The 25470-nt window shown below is 45.9% G+C and overlaps 2 protein-coding genes across 2 annotated transcripts in view; both read left to right on the top strand.

Annotated features, from left to right (window-relative positions):
* The window catches only part of LOC115408404 (GTPase IMAP family member 7-like), a 693369-nt gene that overhangs the window by 620331 nt on the left and 47568 nt on the right, over positions 1 to 25470 (top strand). The window lies entirely within an intron of this gene.
* The window catches only part of LOC115386165 (uncharacterized), an 86586-nt gene that overhangs the window by 57237 nt on the left and 3879 nt on the right, over positions 1 to 25470 (top strand). The window contains exon 6 of the mRNA XM_030088386.1: positions 14436 to 14481. Within this exon, the coding sequence (XP_029944246.1) occupies positions 14436 to 14481 (46 nt within the window). The remainder of the gene's footprint in view (positions 1 to 14435; positions 14482 to 25470) is intronic.

The following is a 25470-nucleotide window of genomic DNA, read 5'->3' as shown; positions in this document are numbered from 1 at the left end:
CTTTGGTGTACTACGCTCACGTGACGCACCGTGCAACCACTTCTGGGAAAACGCTATTCTGCTCAAAGAGAAGTAGTCCGTGATAAAACTTAACTACTTTACAGTCTTGTGGAGATTGTACGACCATAACCTGAAAACGCCTTCAACTTGTGCCTGTGGACTGCGCTACTTCCAACTGTGAAATCCTTGTGCTCATGTGCTCCACTGTACTGAAACAACCGCGGAAAAGTTGGTCGAAGAAGTGCTGTTTCAGGCATACAGAGGTGGGTGTCGAAGCAACTACTACAGAATTTTTTTTATTTTTGCAATGTTTGGTCCTTTTACCGTCATTCATTAATTTAGCATTTGCTTATTTTAATTAAGGGCCTGCTCTCTCTGTAGGAATTGAGGTTAAAAGCTTCTGCTTCGGCTATTTTCAAAACATTTTACTGTTTAACTTCGAAGACGAGATATATTCAGATGCCAATACTTGACCATAATACACATAATTCACCATAATTCATAATACAATAGGCAGCCACATTTGCAGTTTTTCTTCATTTGCTCTATTGCTTTGTTTGCAGAAGCAATTCGGAAGAATTTTAAGGAGGCTACAGACGACCAAATCCGCTTGGCCATGGGATTCTATTCCAAACAGGCCCCAGCTCGGACTGGTGGAGGGGGTCCAGGAGACCAGGACACCAGTGGTGTAGTTTTCTTTTAAAGGCTTGGTTTGCAGCAATAAAAAAAACAAACAAAAAAAAAATATATAAAAAAATGTTGTTGTTGTTATTGTTATGGTTTTAATTTTGTATTTACAAGTTGTTCTATTTTTTCAGTGCAATGTTTATGTAACCCAGCTCCAGAAGGGTTAATAAATAAAATCAATTAATTTGCAGTCATTATTTAATTATTTCCTTATGTTTATAAGTGTTTTGTATTTTACTTTGAAAAACCTGAAGTTTATTTTGAAGACCGGAAGTAGTAGGCCGCGCTAGTGAAGCAGTTTAACCTCACTAATGCACAGATGGAGCACGCCACTTCACTTCCGCGTGAGAGAGAAAAACGGGAAAAAAGGTATGAAAACTGTACAATTTCGCAGTCAAACTGAGAAATGAAGTAGTTGTTGATACCATGCTCCGAAAACTCCGTTTCAGAGAGGAAAAACCGTCGTTGAAGCACTTTCCGGCCGCGTTTCTCCTGAAAAAACCATTGGTAAGCTTGCCGCTGCGTGTTGCAATGTGTGTGTGTGTGTGTGGAGATGTGAGGCGACCATGCTGTTTCAATTAAGGGTGTTTTGTACATCTTAAGTTGTTTTTGATTCATGTTTTGCACTTAAAAACATTTATATTAATGGATTGATGGTGAAATTTGACTGGAATGAGCACATTATGAGAGTTTCACTGTGTGAAATGCCTCATCTTTTGCACATGTGATGCGAAGTTAAAATGTGTTCAGGAGTACAAGAAGTCATTTTAAATTCATTTAAGTTGCTTAGAAGCAGCAAAGCTGTAATTTAAGTTAGTTAGGTTATGAGAATGGATGTATTTCAGTGAAAATCTCTTCTCTGATGTTAAAAAAAAAACTAGAAAATGAGAAACACATGAGGAAGCACATGTTACGCCTTCATGTAGAAGTAAGAATTTCTTGGTTGAATGAAATCTTTAAAACATTATTCCTTTGAATTTGAATTGATTAAAATACATTTTGACATGATAAACTCTTAATTGTTAAGATTAATTATGGTTTTCAGCATGTAACCCATAGTATTTTGATTCCTGTTTCATAAAGATTATCAGTGTTGTACAACCACCTTGGACTGAACATTTAGGTGATCATTTGAAGATGTTCTATGCATTGAATTGGATTGTAAACCTGTTTTCTAAATACAGGTCAGGTTCTATTGTGATGCTTGGAAAGAGCGAAGCTTCAGCTTTCATGTCTGACGAAGCTGATGAGCGATCCAACTGATGGCGAGCTCCCAGTCCACCTTCGGTGCTTCAAGCAGAACTTTTAATTCCGCCACACCACTTAACGGATTCAGTGGTAGGATTTGTGTCAGTCCAACTGACCAGCACCAACGAAAGCCTTCCTTGGATATCCTGGAATCTTGACTTTTGACTTTTGGATCCAAACCACCGAGGAACACTCCCATTTGGACATTTATTTATTTTATTTTATTTCTTAGTTTATGGGCCCAAGGTTGTAATGTTATTGTGTTTAGTATTGTTAAGATCTTTGTGGAACTAAAGAGTTTCAAATCATTCTGCCTCTGTGTCCAGTGGTTATTGTTTCACTCGGCTCCTACGAACCTAGTATGTGACGTGTACATACCCTGAAGTGGGTTACATTAAAAAAAAAGAAATGTTTCTTATATTTTATGTCGGTAGTTTGTATTAGAGTTTGTGCTTCTCTTTTCAAGTGGTGTAAAGAAATTAAAAATATTTTTTGGACATTCATATTTTTGAATTTTATTTAAAAGGTGTTGGTTTTGATTACAGTACTAATGGTTAAAAAAGGAGCTCAGATTAAAAAAAATGTTAAAATACAGGTTTCTGGTGAATAATAACAAAATTGCAATGGCTGCATTTTTATTAGAATATCAATGCGTTCAATAGACGTCTATAAGACGAGTAGTTTTTGTAAGGGGTTTAGATCTGGTACAAAAGTAAATGTCTAGCAAACGTCTAAATTTATACGTCTATAAATAGACGTTCATTAGCGGTTATTTAAACGTCTAAGATCAGAAGAGGTGTACGAATTTGGTATATAAATGAACGTCTAATAAACGTCTAAGTTTAGACGTCTACAAATAGACGTATATTAGTGGTTATTTAAACGTCTAAGATGAGACGAGGCGTACAGACGTAGACGGCTAAAAGACGGCTAATAGACAGCTAAAAGACGGCTAATGCTTAGACGTCTAAAAGACGTCTAGCTTAGACCGCTAAAAAACTTTCATTTTTAGACCACTGGTAGACCAATTTTAGACTAGACGTCGAAGAACAATTAGACGTCATTTAGACGTCATTTAGACCGAAAAATGCTCGGTGGGCAGCAAACACGGCAGAACTAGCAGAACAAACATGGAGGACGTGGTGGGAATCGTCTTCTTTCTTTTTGCTTCTTTGCAAGAAGAGACGGGCTGAGTGTTAAAGAAGGCTCCAGGCAGCAGAACAAACCCTGCAAAAAGAAAGAAAGAGAGGAGTGGAGATGATAAGGAGGAGACATCAGACGAGGAGTGGAGGAGCTCTAAGGAGCTCTGCTCAGCACCGAATGTTTCAATACTGGAATAAAAATAAATGTCATGGAAATTCGGTAAAAAGTTCTGAAGTCATGGAAAACCAGGAAGTGAAAAGTGTCTGAACCAGCTGCGATTGCTCTAAGACTGCAAGGGAAGCTGAACTTCCCCTAAAATGTCAAAAAATAAGTGGTCCAATATTTACTGTTGTTTGTACATTTCATTGATTAAATATACTCTACAACGCGTTCATCTTTTGTTCAGAATCAGCTTCTTATCTCAGGTAGTTGACTCGGCTTTTTTCTCACTCCTCCTCGCAGCGGCGGCACTTTAAACAGCCGGATGCTGAGCGTCCATGCGGAAGCCAGAGCGGGTTGTTCTGCTGCAGTGAAACTGGACGCTCATTGGATAAAATACTGGGCTGGTCCCGCCCATCGGACGCTCAGCGTCTCTAGGGGTTTATGGGGAATTGGGCTGGCCTGGACGCTGAGCTTCTGAGTGCTGATTGGATGATCTGTCTGAAGCTTGACTGACAGCGAAATGAGCAAATTGGTGATCTTGAAGTAAAAAAAATGCACCAAAGCGCTTCTGAAGTTTTCCACTCTGTTGTTCTGAGGTGATTCGAAGGCTTTTACTGATCCTCGGAGACTTTGTGAAAAATGACTAGTGTTGTGTTTGGAGACTGGTTTATGTCACTCTGTGGTTTCTGTCCTCGACCAGCAGCTGTGGAGCTTCTCCCCGTCTCTCACTCTCACACTCAGGCGGCCACACAGCACTCTAGCCTCGACCAGCAGTTCCAGCTGCTCGCCAGCTGCACACAATGGCAGACAGTGTGAATGTTGTGGACCAGACTTTGGTGAAGTCATTTGATAGTCTTCCTTATGAAGAGAAAATTGTTGTTAAACTGCAGGACAGATCAACTCCTAAGACTGAGCTGGTGCCAAAAGGTGGGGGAAAGTAACAGGTATCTTCAGCTGTCCTGACATGACCAGGTGAGCTGCTGACTGGAAGTGCTGTCACCAATAAAATGTCCTGCTGGCCACGCCTCTGGATGAAACCATCTCAGGGATGTGTTGTCTGGTCAAAGTGGGCTGTGGGGATCTGTCTAACTTTGACAGGGCGTACAAAAGGCATGAAAGCTGATAGAATTTACATACAAAAATATTACAATGTATGTTAAAAATGAGCTTCCCCTCTTCGGAAGACCAGCAGCCGCCACTGGTCCGAACCCTATTGAAACTATATGGATATTATATGAAGCATAGATCTGCTCATTACTGGGTAACATTCATGCATTTCTCTGACAGACTAAACAGTTTGCTGTAGGAGGAGATTTACAGTTTCAAACTAGTCTAAGAAATTGTGCAGAGACGACATGCTTGTCAAAGTTTGACCTCCTTAAAAGAAGAGTTTGTTGATAACAGGAGGATTGATTTATAATGCTGTATTTAAAGGTGCACTAAGGAGTTTGCACATTTTATTTTATTTTATTATTATTTTTTTTCCCCCTTGTCCTGTTCAGCAGCTGGGGCGTGCAATATTGTATGATTGTAGCCTTTTACTATCTGAACAGATTTTAATGTTAGCAGCAGGACGAGACTGAGTCTCCTCCTGCTGCTGCCTTTATTTAAAACTGGCGTCCGGCATGGCTGCCGGACAGGACCGGGACGGAAACGCTCAGAGAGCAAGAAAGATAAAGAGAGGGAGAACGGGGGGGGGGGGGGGGGGGGGGGGGGGGGGGGGAGGCGGCGGCACAACCTATGTACACATTCACGAAGCAAAACAGTGTTGTCGACACACCACACATAACCAAGAATCTTCATCACCAACAATTGTCATCACCAACAACAATCTAGACAACACCAAAACAGAGCCGACAACCAACGCAAAAACTGACAGAACCATACATATATGTATATAAATTTTTTTTTTTTTATCTCCCCCTGACGAACCATATCAGTGAACAGACCAGGCCACAAAAATAAAAAGAGGTGTAGGGAAGGAAGGAAATGCAAAGACACCACAAACCATTTTTTTTTTTTTTTTTTGTGAGAATAGAGCTAGCAGTAACTAGCAGTAGACTCGGGGCGCGCAACAAGAGAAGGCTACTACAGATCACCATTAGTCTAACCACCACAAGAAGACAAGGTAACCGAGTATGTGAAGAGTGATTAAAGATCAGCGTGATCATGCAAATGTGATGGTGCAGAGGAAAGCCCCGGCCGGGGACCCCGGCAGCCCCGGGGCCCGGGCCCCGCGGAGCCACGACCGGCAGGAGCCGGTCCACCCCGGGCGGCAGAGCCGAGAGCCCAAGGCCCAATAGCCCAAGAGCCGACCCCCCCACCCAGGCGGAGGGCCATGACCCACCCGGGAGAACCGGCCCACACGGGCGGCTACCCACCCCAGGTCAGTACCCCTCCAGCGCTCCGGCCACGCACCCCGAGATCCAGGGCATACCCCCCCCCCCCCCCCCCCCCCCCCCCCCGCCCCGCCCATCCACCCCCCAACCCACTCCTCCCACCCTGTCCTCTCCCACCTCACTCCCCCCCGCCCCAACCCAACACTCACACCCACTCACTCACGCTGACACACACACACACACACGCATGCGACACATGCGTGCATGCACACACACACACACATGCACGCTCAGTCTTGTATTTCTATCCTTGTGGGGACCTTCCATTGACTCCCATTCATGTCTAGCCCCTAACCCTGACCCTTACCCTAACCCTAACCCACACCACAACAAAGCCTAACCCTAAAGAAATGTTTTTGCACTTTTACTTTTTTCAGTAACAACAACATGGTCAAGAAAACACTGTTTCTCCTACTTAGGACCGGAAAAAGGTCCCCACAAGGCACGTCGTTCCACGTTTTGCTATCCTTGTGGGGACATTTGGCCCCAACAAGGATAGAAATACGAGAACACACACACACACACACACACACACACACACACACACACACACACACACACACACACACACACACACACACAGGAGTTTGCACATTTTATGCGAAACAGCCCATGCAGGCCTGGGGCATAACTGCAGCTAAGTGAAACGCTCGTGCCTGTGGCTTGCGTCCATGTACGTGCACAGAAGAGGGGAACTCCTTCCTCGCTCTCTTAGTAGAGCTCGAGTAAAATTTAAGTTTCTTTTGCTTGGTGGGGTCTGTGCTAGAGTTATGGCAGTGCTAGAAGCCGGTCTTTTCTAACACTGCTCAGTTGTTTTTCGCTAAACATCTGGCTCCCGGCCAGGGCGTTCCTCTGTCCTCCTCTGGACTGGAGCGTGGGCGTCTGCCTAGGGAGGGGATCGGATCTGGGCTCTGGGATGGCCGTCGGCTATCTGGGCCCTGAGGGCCTCTCTGGCCTGCTTCTGGCCTTCATAGGGGTCAGAGGTCATATATGCATGAACACTATCACTATTGCATTTGCATGATCACGCTGATCTTTAACCACTCTTCACATTTTACTTGTGGAATTAGTTAAATTGTTTTCCTGTGGTGGGTTAGACTAATAGTGATCTGTTGTAGGGAAGGGGAGGGGGAAAAAAAAAAGAAAAAGAAAAAAAAGCAAGATGCCCTTTGTCATACCCTTGCAGTAGTAGTAGCTGATTGTGTAGTGTTTAATTTTACAAAAAAAAAATTAATTAATCTGTTCGGGTTCTGTCAGTCCTGGTGTTAGCTATCAATTTTTTGTTTATCTCTCCATTAGTTATAAGTGCTATGGTTATGGATTGTTCTCTGTCACATGTCGTATTGGGAATGTATATATATATATATATATATATATATATATATATATATATATATATATATATATATATATATATATATATATATATATATATATATATTAGGGATGTGCGATACCACTTTTTTTCAGACCAATACCAAGTACGAGTACTTCATCTTCAGTACTCACCGATACCGATACTTGCATACCGATACTTTATATACATAAAATGTAAAATAATGCAATGAGATTATTTTTGAAAATGAATTTTATTTCCAATAAAAAGGCAGCCCAGCCACTACGTTTAAGTCCAAAATAATAGTCTGAAAAATAAAACAAGCAACTCTGAGTTTGCACTTATTTAAATGAAATTAAGTGCAAGATAAAACAATTTCTCTGAGTTTTACACTTTACATAAACTAAGGTTTTTAAATGTACTAATTTTAATGATTTTTTTATGAACTAAAGTCAAAGATAGAAAAACCCCTGAGTTTAAAGAGCTGCTCGTGTTATTTGTGCTGCTCTCGGATCTCTGCTCTTCAGTTTCTCGGTCTTCTGCAGAGTTTGCCGTCGAGTTGCTGCAGGAGTTTTCTTTTTTTCCAGCACAACAGCGTCAGACTCTCGTCCACAAGCTTCGCTCTGAGGTGTTTAAACAAATTACTAGTGATAAATGAACAACATCGCGCACCTCCTTTAGCAATTTTAGCATTGCAGAGTTAGCATTCTGCAAAGCTCAGCTCGTTTTCACTTGCATAAAAGAATTTCCACACCGGCGGAGTTTTGGTGAGACGAGCAGCCGTTCTGGATTCATTCCTGTTGTCTCTGCTCTGGATGAGACTCATGGAGAAGTCAACCCGCTGCAGTGTAGCGCCCTGCGCCTGTCAGCGCTCCAGAGAGGAGCTTCTTCCTCCTTCATGTTTGTCGGCAGCTTGCATCCCTTTTGGTTGCACTACCGCCAACTGCTGGTGAGGAGGGCTTACTACGCGTGGGGTTTTCTTGCCGTGAGTATCGGCGGCTGGCATCGGTAGCCTTCACGAGTACCCGATACTTTGAAATAAGGCCAGTATCGGCCCGATACCGATACCTGGTATCGGTACTCGCACATCCCTAATATATATATATATGTATATATATATGTGTATACATATATATATATATATATATATATATATATATATATATATATATATATATATATATATATATATATATATATATATATATACTGTATATATATATGTATATATATATATATATATATATATATATATATATATATAGACCATCCAGCACAGTGTGGAGGTCCCACCGGGGAACTATGCCTGAGGGGCAGCCGCAGCCGACACGCCCCTCGCAGAAACCTCTTCACTAGCGGGTGACTGCGCGCAGAAAAATGCCCAAATCCTTCGTGGCCCGCCGTGATGGCCGATGCAAACACCGCGAGAGTGGATGCAGCGTGACCACTATCCAGCAAAACCAGCAGAAATTCCAACACCCCACCTATGGTGCAGGAGACAGGGTCCAGACCCCTCCCCGAGCACCATGACGCGAAGAGGTGCCACCGAGACCTATAAGCCTGACAGTGGAGGGGGTCCTGGCGCTCTGGATGGTGGACACCACAGCCGGGGGGAGATCTAGCCCAACTAGTCTCACCCTCTCAGAATCCAGGCCAAGACTCTTCTGCCCCGGATGGGGCGGGACCGGAGGGCGGCCCCTGCCTGCAGTAGGGCGTCGGGTTCATCGTCTGACGACCTGAGCGAGAACCAAAGTGGGCACTGTGCGTTCTCTGCACTGGCGAAAAGGTCTGCAGCAGGGGGCCTGAACCTGTGCCAGAGTTGGGCTACCATTCGAGGGGACAGGCTCCACTCGTCAGGGAGCAGGCCTCTCTGAGACATTCTGTCCGCGCCGACGTTGAGAACCCCGGGCATGTGTCGTGCTCTCAGAGAGGACAGTTGCTGGCCCGCCCACATTAGGATCTCTGCCGTTTTGCGATGCAGGGAGGGAGACCTGGTCCCTCCCCGTCTGTTCAGGTACGCCACCACCGTGGTGTTGTCTGACCTGACCAACACATGATTGCCCTGTAGTCTGGGCTGGAAATGGAACAGCACCCGCTGCACCACAGTAATTTCCACTACGTTGATGTGAATGAGCGTGGAATCTCAGGCACCTCCCACCAAGAGAGAGAGAGACGCGTTCGTGAACACCTCGACGTGATGTGGGACGCAGCCCATGGGGACTCCCTGCTGGAGAAGAACCAGATCCAGCCAGAACAGGAGATCCTCTCATGCCTGGGACGGGACTGAGACCTTCCTGACCCTGTCCCGTGTCCCCGAAAGGCGGAGGCGACTGAACCATCATTGGAGAATGCGCATGTGCAGAAGGCCCCAGCGAATCACAGGGTGGGCCACAGCCATCAATCCCAGAACGGTTCTGACCCGGTGGACCTGAACCGCAGGTAAGGTGATCAGGGACCCCAGGAGTGACAGGAGAGAGGCTCGCCTCTCCTCGGAAAGGCGAGCCGTCATGGTGAGAGTATCCAGCTCCAAGCCCAGATAAGCCATCTGCTGAGCTGGAACGAGTGCACTCTTATCTCTGTTCACCACGAACCCCAGAAGTTCGATGTGGTGCAGGACCAGGGCTGTGTGCTGCACGGCCTCGGGGCGAGAGGGCCCTAGTATCAGCCAGTCGTCGATGTAGGTGAGGATCCTCAGATCATGACGACAGAGAGGCTCCAGCACGGCCTCGACACACTTGGTGAAGGTGCGCGGAGCGAGGGAGTAGCCGAAGGGGAGACGCTTGTATTGAAAACACCAATCTCCTACAGCGAATTTGAGGAACTTCCAGTCCCCGGGCCGGATGCTCTCCAGGAGGTGCCTGACCGTTAGCATGCGGAACCTCCTGGGAGCCACATGAGTGTTCAGGACCAGCAGGTCCAGAATGGGTGTCACTCCACCCTTTTTCTTGGGAACCAAGCAATCAGGGGAGTAGAAGCCCGAGTTCACCTCCTCCGTGCTCAACTCCATTATCGCGCCCCGGCGAAGGAGTGAGGATGCTACCTCCATAAGCGGCCGTACCGAGGGGCATGAGAGCCTCGTGCGGAGGATTCCTCTGAAGGGTGGCAAACTGCAGGGCGTAACTGCACCGCAGCATCCTGGAAGACCAGGGTGAGAGCGGACCAACATCTCGCGCCATGCGTGAAAGTGAAGTGTAAGCGGTTGTGCCACGTTCACATCCAGGAGCCCCAGCCCGCCCGTCCTCTCGAACAAAGGTTGGGGAGCCCATAACGAAAGGGCTGCACACAGCGCAGGTTGGGAGGCAATGGGAAGCCAGCCTGGCCAGCATCTCGCTGCAGCAAAAGCAGGTGGAAGGGCTATGGTCCCGAGTCACATCGGGCCCTCGACACCGGCCGTCATGGACAGAGCGAGCGGAAAGGCATGCTCAGTGATCCTCGCCGGATGGCGGACAGGCTGCGCGAGCTGGAGGCGGCCCGGCAGCTCAGGTGCTCCGCGTCACACATCAGCAGATGGTGGAGCGCCTGTTGTGGAGGAAAACAAGGCCACAGCTAGGCTGCGTGGTGTGATGTGAGGAGTTGCAGTCCTTAGTCGCATGATATCAGGGCACTTCTCAATTCCATTCCCGCTGGATTCGAACCCAAGACCTTGGGGTTGCCATGGATACAGTAATCCTATCGGCCACCGGAGGGGGACAGGAAGACAGGGCGCCTCAGCTGGCATCACTACACCCCAGCGTAGTGACATGCAGCGCTGCTAACGTTGTCGGGGAGAGCCGCTCAATGCTCATGGCCGGGGAAACCCTGGGCACATGAGTGGAAGCTAGTCACATGCCGTCACCTCGGCAAGGTCAAGTGTCTGATCGCAGCCAGAGTGTCCCCCGGCCGCCTCCATCCGCCGCTTGTCCTGAGCAGCGGCTGGCAAGGCCGCCAACGTCGCTGGGTTGGTGGGGGGGGGGTGGGGGGGCACCTGGCATAGGAAAAACCAGAGCGCGCCTGACGTAGGATAAACCAGGGCGCGAGAGAGCGGGCGCAACGTCTGGAAAAACGCGCGGGAGGAGGCCTCCGTGACGCTGGAGCCTTGTCCCATGCGTGTTGAGTGCCCTGGTGAGGCTGTGGTGAAGACAGCCGTCGAGACGCTCCACCGGGCCAGATTCCCTGGGTGCGGAGCGGGAAACACGGCTCCCCAGAAGGCAGTCCGGCACTGAACCTCTTCCAGCAGGAGAAGAGGGCAAGCCGAAGAAACACGCAGAGTTAGATGCTGACCTGAGCAGGTGAAGCAGCTGTCCTTTCTAGAGCGGTGTGCCGCAGCCACAGCAGGTGAAAAAGGCCTGACCCCGGAGAGCGACTCTCATTGGGCCAGCTTGTCCATGTCCTAGTCTTGGTCTTTGTCCTTATCTTTGTCTTGAGAGTGGGAGCTTCTAGTGATCAGTCTCATGGCTGAGAAAGAAGCAGGGGTGCCAGCGCGTGTGCGGGATTGGCGCGTCAGTTTTTGGATCCGTCTCAGTGTCTGGCTTGCGCCAAAGAGAGTACCAATAGCGAAGCCCGTAGGTGGGCTAAGCATCACACGAAGTAGAACAAGGCTGCTGCTGAACCCAGAGCAGCTGTGTGCTTCGTAACACAGCAGGAGGGTCAGGCTGGAGATGGAGTGGATGTTTGGGTGAGATGGAGTGATTGCTGACGGTGCTGCACCTCCCTGCACCATCACTGGGTCCAGAGGAGGAGGACTGCTGGTCCATGAGCGACTCATGTCCTCCTGCAGAAATGTTACATAAAGCACATGTTCAGACAACACCAGTAACGCAATATGGAATATGATGTACAGCTGGGTGTAAGCTAACTAGCTTAGCTGTGTGTAAACGCTAAAAAGCCAGCACCCTGTGTATTCGTGCAAGATGTGGATATTCTCCTCTCTCGAAGTACCGAACTCACAGTGCTCCAACAGATCGTACAAGGCTCAGATTAAACACTGTCCTCTGTCTCCTAGCCGCTGTGCTCGCTGATGAAAACGTGCACGCTCATGGATAATGTTCCTCCTTGCGAGAAAAAGATTCATCAAACTCCCAACTACAGTGGCAAAATTATTGCTGTCATCATTCTGGGTAAATATAAATGACTTGTAGATGTTTTCCGCCTCCCTCTCCATAGCATAAATGAGGCAGCTCACCTGCACTTGGCCATCGTCCTGATCAAGCTTCGTGGGGAAGCTGTAACACTCAAAATGCTATTTCCAGTCAGGCCAGTCTGTGGACTTATAGAAAGGAAAGTTCCCTGAAAGAGTGAAACTTGACCATTTCCATGAAGAGTCCAAATGTCAAAGAGCATGTGCCTCTGCGTTTATTATACCAGTATTGCTGAATGATTTTTTCCTCTGATATCTGATCATGGGATTAAAATCACACCATTGTTTTCCCACAGACTCCACAGGTGATTCCTCCATCACCTCCACCCCCAAGTGGTGAAGACTATGAATTACATCCTGATGGTTCCCTGAGGGAAAGTCTGCAGGCTTCTGCCTGCTCTGCTCCATTTGACCCAGCAGAACAGGTTTCAGTCAAGAGTCCAGCTGTGGAGGAAGTTGGAAACAGTCAAGGCAACCATGACTCTTTACTTGAATCCTTCAGCTCTCGTCAGGCCAGAGATGAGTTTTCCCAGGTGAACTCCACGGTAGAAGAGGTAGAGGACAGGTCTTCTTTGAGGGACAGTTTGGCCTCTGGAAACAGAACCTTGACCACAAACAGCCCATCAAGTGGAGCAGAGATCCAGATGGAAGCTGCTGCACAGATCCCAGCAGGACGAACCACCCGAGGAGGCGGAGTCCACGTAGAGATCATTCAGGGAACCATTGAAACCCAACAGGTGAGAAGAATTCATTGAAACAACTGAAAACCTTTGTTCAAGCAGCTTATGGTTAGTTTATAGACAGATGAGTCAGTGCTGTGGATTCCTGTTCTCAGGTTGATGCACTGGTATCACCAATGATCGGCTACGATCCTCAAACAATAACGATTGGAAACACTTTACACCAGCGGATTGGGCCACAGCTGACGGCAGCATTTGAAGCAGCAGCAGGCTCTGAAGTGATGGTGGGCGTCCCCGTGCTGGTGGAGAACTTACCTGGACTCCCTTCACATGCAGTGTTCTTCCTCAGTCTTTGTCCCTGGAACGGAGATCCAGATGGGGCTGCAGCTGAAGTAAGTGTGTAAATGAAGACACATTATGAATACTGAGTGATTCTCACTGGATTCCTCTTTCTGCAGGTTCTTAAAATGGGCATCAATTCAGTCCTGATGTCATGTGACAGCAGAGGGTTTGGATCTGTGGTGTTTCCTGTACTTGGGCCTGGACTGATGTTGTCTTTTCCCATCGCTGTCGTAGCCAAAGTTTTACTGGAAGGAATTTATACATTCCAACAACAAAGAACCAGCAGCAGACCACTGACGGTCCGCATTGTCATCCACCCAGACGACCACGTGTCCAGTCAGGTAAAGCAAACACTAAACACAGTTCACCTGACGACTGTGACAGACTTATTTTACTAAAGAAAATTTTTATTTTACAACCGGAGTACGTCGACTCTGAGCTACCACCTCACCCTAAACACTCAGGAGCAGCAGATGCACCTCAGCCAAGGTTGCCTCAGTTCTACCAAAGTACAGTTTTAGAGAGTGAGAGTTGCTGCAGACCTGTGGATGAAAGTACGCTGACGAAGCTAACTAAAGAGATCACTGAATGGGTGGAAACTGACTGCAGACCAGTCAACATGGTCAAAGACTCTGTTCTCAGTGACGTTATCAGGTTGGCTGTTCTGACCAGGTGTACGCCTCACCGTTCTGGAGATGTTATCTAATTTCATGTCTGTACTGCCGACCATGCTTCGTGCACCCACAACAGGCCATGTGAGGTGTGTGACAGCTGCAACACCAGCCGTGCACAGTGCACCACCAGGTGCAATGCCGCATGTGCAATACCCCAAAACTGTCTAAATTTACCTAAACTCTCCTAAATGTGTAACCTGGGCAACACTCTTAAAAGGTGAGGGGGGACTTAATGCACCTTTGAGATATTTGAAGTAGACAAGTGGATCTACATGGCATTTTATTTTGAAAGAAAAAGGTGAGAAAAGAAATTCATTCTTCGCATTCATATGACTAATAATTGAGACATTCTGGTAAGAAATGCTTAAGGGGCTTAAAACTGCCTCGAAATGAAAAATAACTGAATTTTAAAAATAATAAAAAGTGGTATATTTTAATGAACTCCAGAAATGCTGCAAATAATCACAGTTAAAAATGTTATGTTTTCACAGCCTTGGTTTGTATTGAATGGAATGTTTGCAATTTGAAAGAGAAAAATATATAATGAAAAAAGCTAATCATTTGGACTGTCTGGAGTAAACATAATGAGTCCTTCAAACAGCATCAGCTGACAATAGTTTAACACTTTACACTAATTTGGGCCAACAGGTCTTCAAGTCTGCTCAAAAGGAGATTTGTCGAAACCAGGTTCAAGGTAGGTCCTGAATCCCCTTTCACGACCACAGCCAAACTGTCTGGTACGTGGCTTTAAGAAATGTGTTGAGAAATGATTTAAAATCAAAAGGACACAGTCCACAGTCAGCCGGAAAACATTTAAAGATTAAACATGTTGGACTGACTGGTACAGGTTCACACAGTCCCAGATCAATTCACAGAATGCTGCATGAGTCAGAAATGTGCATGATCACTGCGTAATCATACCAGATGGTACACAGTTGTAGGAAATCGAATAATGATGAATCGGATAATTGCAAATGACTGCATAGTATTACATTACACGTGCATACACAGTCATGCGAGGCATGAGCTCTCTCTCAGCACATATTTACAAAGGAAAAACTAACATACCGCTTTGGCCTGCTTATGGCTCAGGCTGGAGTCTCTTTGCGTTTCTCATCTCAGCTTTACAAGACAAACTTTTCCCAGCAAGGCGATCTTCTGCCATCAGCTGTTCAGATGTGTACCTTTTGCTGACATGACAAGTGGAAGTGGAAGTGGAACTCATACAGTTAAATACAATTTTCCCCCTTTCATATAAATAAATAAATACAGGTATAATTTAATTTTTATGAAAATACTTCAGTTAATATACAAAAACAAACATTTTACGGTGACTCTTTATAAATACAACACACAAATAAACGCAGTAAAATTACATACAGTGCAACACCGCCACCTATTGGACTTTGAATGACATTTCATGCACTCATAACACCATCCGTTAAACCATCTTTACTTCATTTGAAAATGCTTTATTAAAACACATGATTAAAGATCCAGAAATGCTGTGTTTCCTTAATGAATTAAACCATCTTTGAAGCATTGTTCTTCATTATAGATCAAATATGAAAATATAAAATTCATCCCTTTTCACATTCACCACAGCTGATTTACAGGGGTGGCTGGGCTAATATGCTAACAGCTGACTACTGAATTTCGATATTGGCAAATTTTTGGTTTATTGCCCAGTGCTAGATAAATGTGTGTGTTTTTCTGATATGTATTCATGATCTGTGATGATTAAGAAATGTAAAACAATCACAATGTTCATTGATGAAATAATTATGGTGGTCAGATTTAGAGGAAAGAAGAAATGTGTTTTTCTGATGAAAAGTGGAGAAATGTCACAGAGAAACAGGTGAAATATTCAGAAAATTGTTACAACATGGCTGAGAAAGAGAAATGAAAAATGTTTTACAATGTACTGCTCACAATTTTAGAGAATAAAGAAAACCTGTAACAAGTGTTTTTTTTTTTTTCAAGTTTTTTTCATGGCCGGTGTGACCTGATGAGGACGATTACAGCAGCATTTATTCACACAGTGACGGAGACACAAAGTCACACCACGGTCTTCAACCGTGTCCACGGAGCAACAGCCTCAACACTGGATCTGAAAACAGGTTCTACTGTGTTTAATCAAAATAGTAGCTCATGGAGATGGAGCTCAGCAGGGGGAATTACATTGGTGTCTCATTCTGAATTAGAGCCAATGGAGCCCAAGTCTTTCTGGAGCCAGCCCCTGGTGGACGCTCTGATATTACACTTCCAGGCAGGATTCATTTCTGGAGCCTGGAGCTTCACCAGTCTTCAGATCTACTGTCTGCTCAACACCCTGCAGTGGTCACAGCTGTTGGTCTGAAGTACAGCAGTCTGGAGGGATTTACGCCTCAGTAGAGAGAGATGGATGATATTTACTGCTACCTGGTTTACTTTAACTGTGGAGAAGTCCTGTCCGAGGAGCAGAAGAGGAAAATTACAAAGTATTTCCAGAACAAACGCAGATCAGGTGGAGGAGAGTGTTCGCCTGTGGAGGAAGTGTCAGTCACCTTGTGTTTGGTTCATTTTTGTTGAGCACATACCTTCTCGATGTCTGAGAGCGGTCCTGTAGGTGTTTCCTGTTAATTCTTCTTACAGACTGGTCCACTTAAAGAGCAGATCCTCTAAAGTCAAGGTCAATCAAAGTCAAGGCCTCGTATTAATTTTCAAATGGGATCAAAGATTCAATACAAACCAAAACACATCTTTTTTATTGTTTTATTCTGGATTAAATTCATATTTTAGGTTGTCAATATTGTGAATGGAGCCTTTCAGTGAATCAACCTGTTCACAAATACTGATTTGTTAAATCAATCAGTTTCTAAATAGTTGTATTAAAGTCATAAAAACACAAAGCTTTAATTTTCATGTTTTAACTTGAATTATTTATGAATGGCCATGGAAATATTAGATGTGTTGCAGAGACTCCATTTAGCTTTAGTAAGTCTCACTGGAGGAATCCTACATTAAGAAAATATGCAGACTGACAGCTTTTTAACAAAACTACAGCTGCCTGCATTGGTTGCAGATGATGTGAGCTTGAACAATCACCTGAGAAATTACAGTTAAGCCTGATCAAAACAGTAATGCTTGAGGAGATCGCTTGCCCTAAACAGAACTATTACCCTCAACACGACCCTCATCAGTTGTACGTTGTCCTTTCTTCAGTGTCTTACCGTCAGCAGGTCATCACGTCATACTTGAGCACAAACCATTGTTCAAACCAGTTTTACCAGATCAGAAGATGCAGGCTTTCATGAGAGTTTCTCATGAAGAAATTAGTTTCTGTTTCTAGAAATGAGTTTGAAGCAGTTCTTTAAACAGAAATTCCATTCTCTAAACATGGACAAACCTCCTAACTCCTCTGCAGCTGCTCTTACCAGAACGGTGTTTCTCATTCATTTCATCACGTTAGAAATGCCTCAGTACACGTCTCAACATCTCAGAACATCTTTGAAAGTGATGAAATAGTTACCCCTAAATTCCACTGCGTGCGGTCCGCTCAGCTGCGCTCCGCTCCGGTTTGACCGCAGCAGCAAACACGTTGCTATTTTAATGACTGTAGCTGATTCCCCAGCCTGCGATTGGCTCCGTCTGGGTCCACTCCGCTCCGTCAGTCCAAAATAGAGCCAAGGTCTATTTTTCTCTCCGGTCTGGTCCGTCCAGGTCTCCGTACGCATAGCCTACATTTAGCTCCATTTCCAGGTGAATAGTCCAGTTTGATTGATTCTCAGTCTAATGGTTGTTTTCTCTAAAAAAGAAAACCTGTACTGTCACTGGCATCATCATCATCATCATGTTTGTGCTCCTTTAGAGGAGGCTGTGGCTCTGGAGGTGGAGTCTTGTATTCTAAATGTCTGAGGTTGAATCTCTCTTCTCACAGAGGAACTGTGGAGATGTTCCACAATGTGTGAACGGCTGAATGTGACTGATCATGTGAAGTTCTTTGAGCTGTGAAAATAACTCAATTTAACCATCATGCGTCTTTCCTGAAATGACTAATCTGACCTCTTCTGTGTTAGATCAACAGGCGGTGCTGCAGCGGAGCGAGCACGTCGTACAGCTTGGAGAAGGGAGTCTGACATTGACTGTCAAGGTCAGTCTGGACTCTGGTCAGGTCGGTCTACGTCTCTTCATCAAGTTTAATTAACACAGTCTGTGAACATTAAATTAGATCATAATATGGATTTTTCTTTGTACAATTTGTCAGGTTGTTGGAATTTGTGCCGTGAACAAGTGTAAACATTAGAACAGTAAGAGATGATCACATTAAAGGGCAACTCCGGTTTTTTGACACCTGGACCTTATTTATAGGTGTGTGCATGCTCATATACTCACTCAGACAAACATCGTGCAGCTCGGAGTCCTTCAGAAGTTATTTAGATCCAACCGATGTAGCCGCACTATAGCGGGGGTGCCACAGCAATGGACCGTTAGCGCGGGACATAATCTCTGCAAAGTCGCTCATTTCGGCTGTATTTTTCCTCCATCGGCGCTGGGTTGCCTTTCGGTCGGAAGGGGGGCCTCCGGCGGTGTCCCGCGGCCTGGCTCGGAGCGCGCATCTGCCAGGCGGCGGAGATCTGGATTCTCCCGGCGAGAAGAGAGCTCCGGCCGTCGCGCGTCCCGCGGCCGGCGTGGAGCGTGCATCCGCCGGAGAGCAGAGATACGCTTCCTCCCGGCGAGGAGAGAGCTCCGGCCTTGGCGCGGCGGGCCGTCGTGCGTCCCGCGGCCGGCGTGGAGCGCGCATCCGCCGGAGAGACGGTAGACGAGCTGACTTTATGATAACACTGGCGATGGATGACGAAATACAGCCGAAATGAGCGATTTTGCAGAGATTATGTCCCGCGCTAACGCTCCATTGCTGTGGCACCCCCGCCAGTGCGGCTACATCGTTTGGATCTAAATAACTTCTGAAGTACTCCAAGCTGCACGATGTTTGTCTGAGTGAGTATATGAGCAGGCACACACCTATAAATAAGGTCCAGGTGTCAAAAAACCGGAGTTGCCCTTTAAATGTGATTTAATGTTGACTTATCAAAATATTTTTTTAACTACATATTTGATGTGGACATTGTTTTAAGTTGATCTACATGGAACTTTATCTTAAAAGAATATTCAAAAAGGTTAAAAAGCAAATTCTTTCTCTGTGTTGATTTGATTCCCAGTTATAGGAGACCAGAAGTTCCATGGATAGACTTCTGATCGAACTGACCGGGATCTGCACAGGGGTTGGGATGGGAGTCTGGTCTGCCATCGAGGACCTGATCTCAAAGGCTAAGACTCTATTATGTGGCTTAGAAGTCTATGAGAAAGTAAGTAAGAAATGGCCAGAAGAAGAAGCAGCAGGAGTACAAGGAACAACAGGAACAACAGGAGCAGCAGGAGCAGGAATAGTTAAAGCAGTATTAATAGTGGCAGGTGTGACTGCAGTAATTTATCTTGTAAGAAGAGGAGTTTCAGGTGGTATTGATGGATATAAAGCGGCTCAGGGAGCAGAAATCTGTGAAAAGCAGAAGTTCACTGGAAAAACAGGCTGGAGGGAAATATGAGGAACTCTTCTGAAAGTTCTACCTTCAGCCTGAAAATCTTCTCAGAGAAACACAGAAAATTCATTTGATCTTCTATTTCACAATTTCTTTTTCTTTTTTCATCTGTTTTTGGAAATTTTTTGAATTAGTTTTTGTGTTTATTTCATTATTTCATTTTCACGGGTTGGAAAATCTTCTCTTTTTTAGTTTTGTGTTTTAATCTTTTAAAGATGAGTTTTCTGATAAATCAGATGAGGAAACACTTTCATTGAACTGTCCAATGTTAACTCAGAATCAGTAAGAGTTCATATATTGTTGATCTTCTGCAACAGTGCTTTCTATTATAATCAGTGTTAATCTGCTGGAGTCACTGCTGCTCTGCTTCTCCTTCACCAACACATTAATAAAGTTCATCATCTTGGAATTAAAGGACTAAATTGTGGACATTCCTGATTGTCAACATTCTCAATGGATTTAAAGGGACAAGTGTGAGTTTTGATTACAGTTTTTCACAATTGCTAAAACACATTTCTTGAAACCTCCATCCATTTTCTCAAAACCTTAAACACAAATCCAAAAATCCACACTGCATTCACAAAAACCTCAGACATTTCTGTCAAAACCGAATTATCACCTCAAAACCAGTTCTCTTGTGATCAAAACCACACTATGCGTTCAGATCTCACACACAACAGGTAAAAACATGCTCACCTCAGATCGTTCATTAGACACTACATGAAATAACTGAGGACACAGCAGCAGTCCACACTTTTAAACCTGCTGGGTTATTTTCCCAACACATTTCCTGGGTAGCCCTAGATTTTGTGCAAATTTGGTCACTTTTACCCAAAATTAGATGAATTGTGTTGACCCAGCAGAGTGAATTGATGATTTGAACAAAATCACCATTTGAACACTCCTGCAACTCCTTCTCCTTCTTGCATCTGGAGACTTCTAACAACATACGCAACAGAAAACTGGAGTCCTGAGTTCTCACTGAGGATTATTGAAATGACTAAGAAGGAAAAGACATATGAGACATCCCTCTCCCTATGGATGTGTGGCTGTGGCTTACAGTAGTTGGTAGAGTGGTTGTCTAGCAGTTGTGAGGTTGTTAGTTCAAATCTTTTCCTCTACATGTCAATGAACTGCACTGAGCCCCAGCTGGCTTCCAGTGGAGGGTTTGACAGCCTTGCATGGCAGAGGGCACGTGTTTCTGAATTCTAAGGGTTTACATTTTCACAGTAAAGTAAATCTAAAGTAAATCTTGACCCAGCATCAGGGTCAACTCTTCAACCCAAATGGCTGGGTAGAAATAACCCTGCATTGGCTCGGTCCCTTTTGGGCCCAGCGCTGGGTCAGCAATTCCACCCAATGTGGGTTATTTTTACAGTAACCAGCAGTTTTCAGAGTGTGTAGTGCACAGAAAATTTTTATTTTACATATTGAAAATGCATTTAGGAAAAAAAAAGCATCTAAGTCAAAGTGATATCCAAATTCACAGTCATAACAAAAAATAAATACATAACAAAAGCACACTACTGCATGGTCATGGTCATGGAGATTCGGTCTCCAGCATCTTGTCTTTGTGCGCACTTGGTCTGATCACATCATTAGAAATATGTGTGTTCATTTTTGAGTTGTTGTGTGTAAAAGATGACAGCTGTGTTGGAGTTGTGTTCACATTTTGCTGCCAGTGAGTACAATTTTGCAAAAATGTTGTGAAATGTGTTTAGTGACTGAGAATGTGTCTAAGGTTTTGCAAAAAAGAGCAGATGGGTTTTGCAAATTGAGCGTAGGACCTGAACAGTGTTTAAGTTTATGCCAAAAGAGTGTTTGATTCGAAAAATGAGTTTAGGCCACTGAGAATTTGGTTCAGGCAATGGGGTTTAGTGTTTTAGCAATTGTGAAAAACTGTAAAACATGGAGGAATCAGAGTCTGCCAGCTGGAAGAGGAGCAGGTGGAGCTGTTTCTCCCCACAGTCCAGAAACATGCATGTCAAGTTAAGTGTGTGTGTGTGTGTGTGTGTGTGTGTGTGTGTGTGTGTGTGTGGGTGTGGGTGTGGGTGTGGGTGTGGGTGTGTGTGTGTGTGTGGGTGTGGGTGTGTGTGTGTGTGTGTGTGTGTGTGTGTTCTTGTATTTCTATCCTTGTTGGGGCCAAATGTCCCCACAAGGATAGCAAAACGTGGAACGACGTGCCTTGTGGGGACCTTTTTCCGGTCCTAAGTAGGAGAAACAGTGTTTTCTTGACCATGTTGTTGTTACTGAAAAAAGTAAAAGTGCAAAAACATTTCTTTAGGGTTAGGCTTTGTTGTGGTGTGGGTTAGGGTTAGGGTAAGGGTCAGGGTTAGGGGCTAGACATGAATGGGAGTCAATGGACGGTCCCCACAAGGATAGAAATACGAGACTGTGCGTGTGCGCGTGTGTGTGTGTGTGTGTGTGTGTGTGTGTGTGTGTGTGTGTGTGAGAGAGAGAGAGAGAGAGAGAGAGAGAGAGAGAGAGAGAGAGAGAGGGAGAGAGAGAGAGAGAGACTCACAGGAATAATGTCACTGGGAAAAAAAGATTTCTGCACATTTTCTCAGACATTTTGACACCAAAGACTTTGGCCATTTCTCAATTCTTAGTACACGAGTGTGTACCCATGTAGTTGGCGAGAAAACACCTTTTAGTCGTACTTCGAGTCCAGACTTGTGACAAGACGAGAACCCATCAAAGTTAATGCGCACTTGGAACCAGCGTCCTTGACGACATCATGGTGTGTTTACAACACCAACATCTGTTAAGGTGTCATGTCATCCATACAGTAAAATATTAATAAAAAGCAAGATAAGATGAGTGTTTATAGCGGAGCCGGTGATCAGGAAGTATTGCTTGGACCAATTCTGTCTCATAAATGCTGTGTATTCTACAGTGTTACTCTTACTCCTAGCCTCCTGTCCTCCTGTACAGCCTTCAGTTACTGTTTAACTTGGAGCTGATCTCAGAAGAAAAACAGCTGATCAGACATTTTTACAAATACAATTATTTCACTCTTTGTTTACTGCCTGTCATACCTGGCTGCCTTTTGTCCTTCGTCTGCTCAGGTCTTCATGATGACTGTTTTACATCAGTCTAATATACATTGTATAGTTAAACACATCATTAGCACTATTCATTTCTCTCTTCAGTAAATACACTTACGTGTTGCACTGTTAAGAAAAGAGAGATATTAATGATAAGCAGGTGTCTAACAAAGAAAGTCAGGAGTTTAAGAAAAACTTTATTCAACAAACTTCAACAGAACCTTCAAGAGTAAAAAGCAAAAATAAGTTAGAAACATCAGGAAGGTTAAAAATTACATGTTTTTAAAGATTCTACTGTTCTTTCTTTTATTTACCAGGAACAACAACAATATGAACAGGTCAATGATAAGGTGTCGATCCTGGAGGTGATGTGACTCCAGTCTTCAGGGTTCTCCAGGGAGAACATCGTTATATTCTACAGATGCTGCTCGAGGAAAAAGCCCCTGGACGGAGTGAGGAGCTTCAGTCTGGTTCCAGCAGGGTTCTGCTGAAGATTGTTGGCTCTGAATGCTATGCATATCAACAGGACAAGAAGAAGGTCGATTCCAGATGTGATAAGGGAATTTTTGTTGGTTATGACAAATACAGTCCAGCGTATAATGTGTATTTCCCTAAAACAGGAAAAGTCTCAAAACACAGGCTAATAAAAACCGTCACTAAATGCAGCACTGACAACCAGACTCAGACAGGTTGTGACATGAGGGATGACATTGAGCGTTATGGAGATGCACCACAGAGGATTGTGAATCAAGGCCAGGGACAGCCTACAGAGAGTAAAGAGTCCAGAGTTGAGGAGAATGTTGAAACAGGTGTGGCTCAGACTGAGAGTGCCCAGAAAGAAGAGGGAGAAAGAAGGTATCCCGAGAGGCAAAGAAAAGCACCTGAGTATTTAAAAGAGTACCAGTGTACCAGGTGGAACGGTTTTACCGCTGGTGAGGCAAGCTACACAGTCTCTGACCAGATCCTCGGTCTCTCTGACAAAACCTGGCCACCAGACTAGACCTCTGCATTTTTGCTTGACTTTGATGATTTCCAGATGGCTGTCATGGAACACGGCCAAGACACACTCTCTCAGAGCACTTCGGATCACTGTGCACACCAATCTGGTCTTGCAGATGTCATTCCAGCAGGACATGTCCTTCCTGACCTGGTGAAAGGGTGCTTAGGCCCTCCAGGACCCTGGCAGGCCAGCCATTATAAATATATATATGCACAGCTTTGTGAGAACAGGCTTGTATGTCTCAGAAAAGAGGGGAAGGAAGCGCAGGTAGTGAGCAGTCATCCCCAGGAATGACGATAGCTGTGCAGGACAGAGGGGATCAGGCAGGCACTGTGGGTAGTGGGCATTTGTCTGGGTCCACAGCCTTGTTCACTTGCCTGAGATAGACACAGGGGCACAGGCCACCTGTCTTCATCTTTGCCATCACCAGATTAGAGATCCAGGGTGACGCGTTGAGTTGCTCAGTGATGCCAGCATCCGGCAGTTTCTGCAGCTCGCTATGGCATCATCACGCAGGGCAAGGGGTGACCGGCGTAGAGTTTGGAAGATGGGTGTCCAAGCCAGGAGAAAAACGATGGCCAGTGCTGCTGCCATGGTGTGGTCACTGTCAGGATGGCGGCACCTCGGTTGTCAGTGATGGAAAATTCCAGGGCACAGAGAGTTTAAACCCCAGGAAGTTGACACCATGGCTTAACACCTGGAAGGTGAAAGCTGGGGGGACTCTCGAGCCATAACGTACAAAGGTGGTGGTGCCTATATGTTGGTTTTAGAGTGACTTTACCTAAACACCTCCTCTGCTCCTGCTTTAATAGTCTGTTTGGGAAAGAGCCGTTGGACTGTGGACTCACTGAGAAGGGAGTTTGATTGAATTTGGCGAGTTGGTGCCTTGCAAGCCTCACATCCTGAGAGATCCCGGTGACCTGCAATGTCAACTTCGAGGTCGTCATGAGGATTAGTGGGGTCGGGAAGCTGAGTGGTCAGGGCCACTTTCTCTGCCAGCAGAGCAGAGTGTGAAGAAGCTGGTCTTAAAGCTGTGATGCTAACTGCGCTAACTGGAAAGTCCTCTCCACCGCCTGCGACAGGGGCAGGTTGTCCAGTGCCTTGAGTAGTTTTTCACATGATTTACGACCTCCCCCGTTCTCCCCCTAGAACTGCCACCTTAACGTGGTGGGGGAGTTTGAGAGCCCGCATGATCCCAGGAGCTATGTTGCCGGGGGGCTTTATGCCCCCTAGTAGGGTCTCCCATGGCAAACAGGTCCTGGGTGACGGGCCAGACTGAGAGCAGTTCAAAACCCCCTATGAGCAGAAAAAGAACAAAGGTCGTTACGTCGCCCGGTATGGCGCAGCCGGGGCCCCACCCTGGAGCCAGGCCTGGGGTTGGGGCTCGTAAGCGAGCGCCTGGTGGCCGGGTCTTTGCCCACGGGGCCCGGCTGGGCTCAGCCCGAAGGGACGACGTGGGCCTGACCTCCGGTGGGCTCACCACCCACCGAGGGAACCGTAGGGGCCGGGTGCAGTGTGGATTGGGTGGCAGCCGACGGCAGGGTGCCCGGCGACCCGATCCTCGGACACAGAGACTGGCTCTAGGGACATGGAATGTCACTTCGTTGGCGGGGAAGGAGCCCGAGCTTGTGAGGGAGGTTGAGAGGTACCGGCTAGATATAGTCGGGCTCACCTCCACACATAGCCTGGGCTCTGGAACCCAACCTCTCGAGAAGGGCTGGACTCTCCACTTCTCTGGCGTTGCCCGCGGTGAGAGGCGGCGGGCTGGTGTGGGTTTGCTTATAGCCCCACAGCTCAGCCGCCATGTGTTGGAGTTCACCCCAGTGAACGAGAGGGTTGCATCCCTGCGCCTTCGGGTCGGGGATAGGTGCCTCACTGTTGTCTCGGCTTACGGGCCGAACAGCAGTGCAGAGTACCCGGCCTTCTTGGAGTCCCTGGGAGGGGTGCTGGACAGTGCTCCGACTGGGGACTCCATTGTTCTACTGGGGGACTTCAACGCCCACGTGGGCAGCGACAGTGAGACCTGGAAGATGGTGATTGGATCGCACGGCCTCCCC

This window comes from Salarias fasciatus, chromosome 3 (genome assembly GCF_902148845.1).
Source record: "Salarias fasciatus chromosome 3, fSalaFa1.1, whole genome shotgun sequence".
In the NCBI taxonomy this organism is placed as follows: Eukaryota; Metazoa; Chordata; class Actinopteri; order Blenniiformes; family Blenniidae; genus Salarias; species Salarias fasciatus.
The sequence above is the reverse complement of the archived record's forward strand: the minus strand, read 5'-3'. Positions and strand labels throughout refer to the sequence as shown.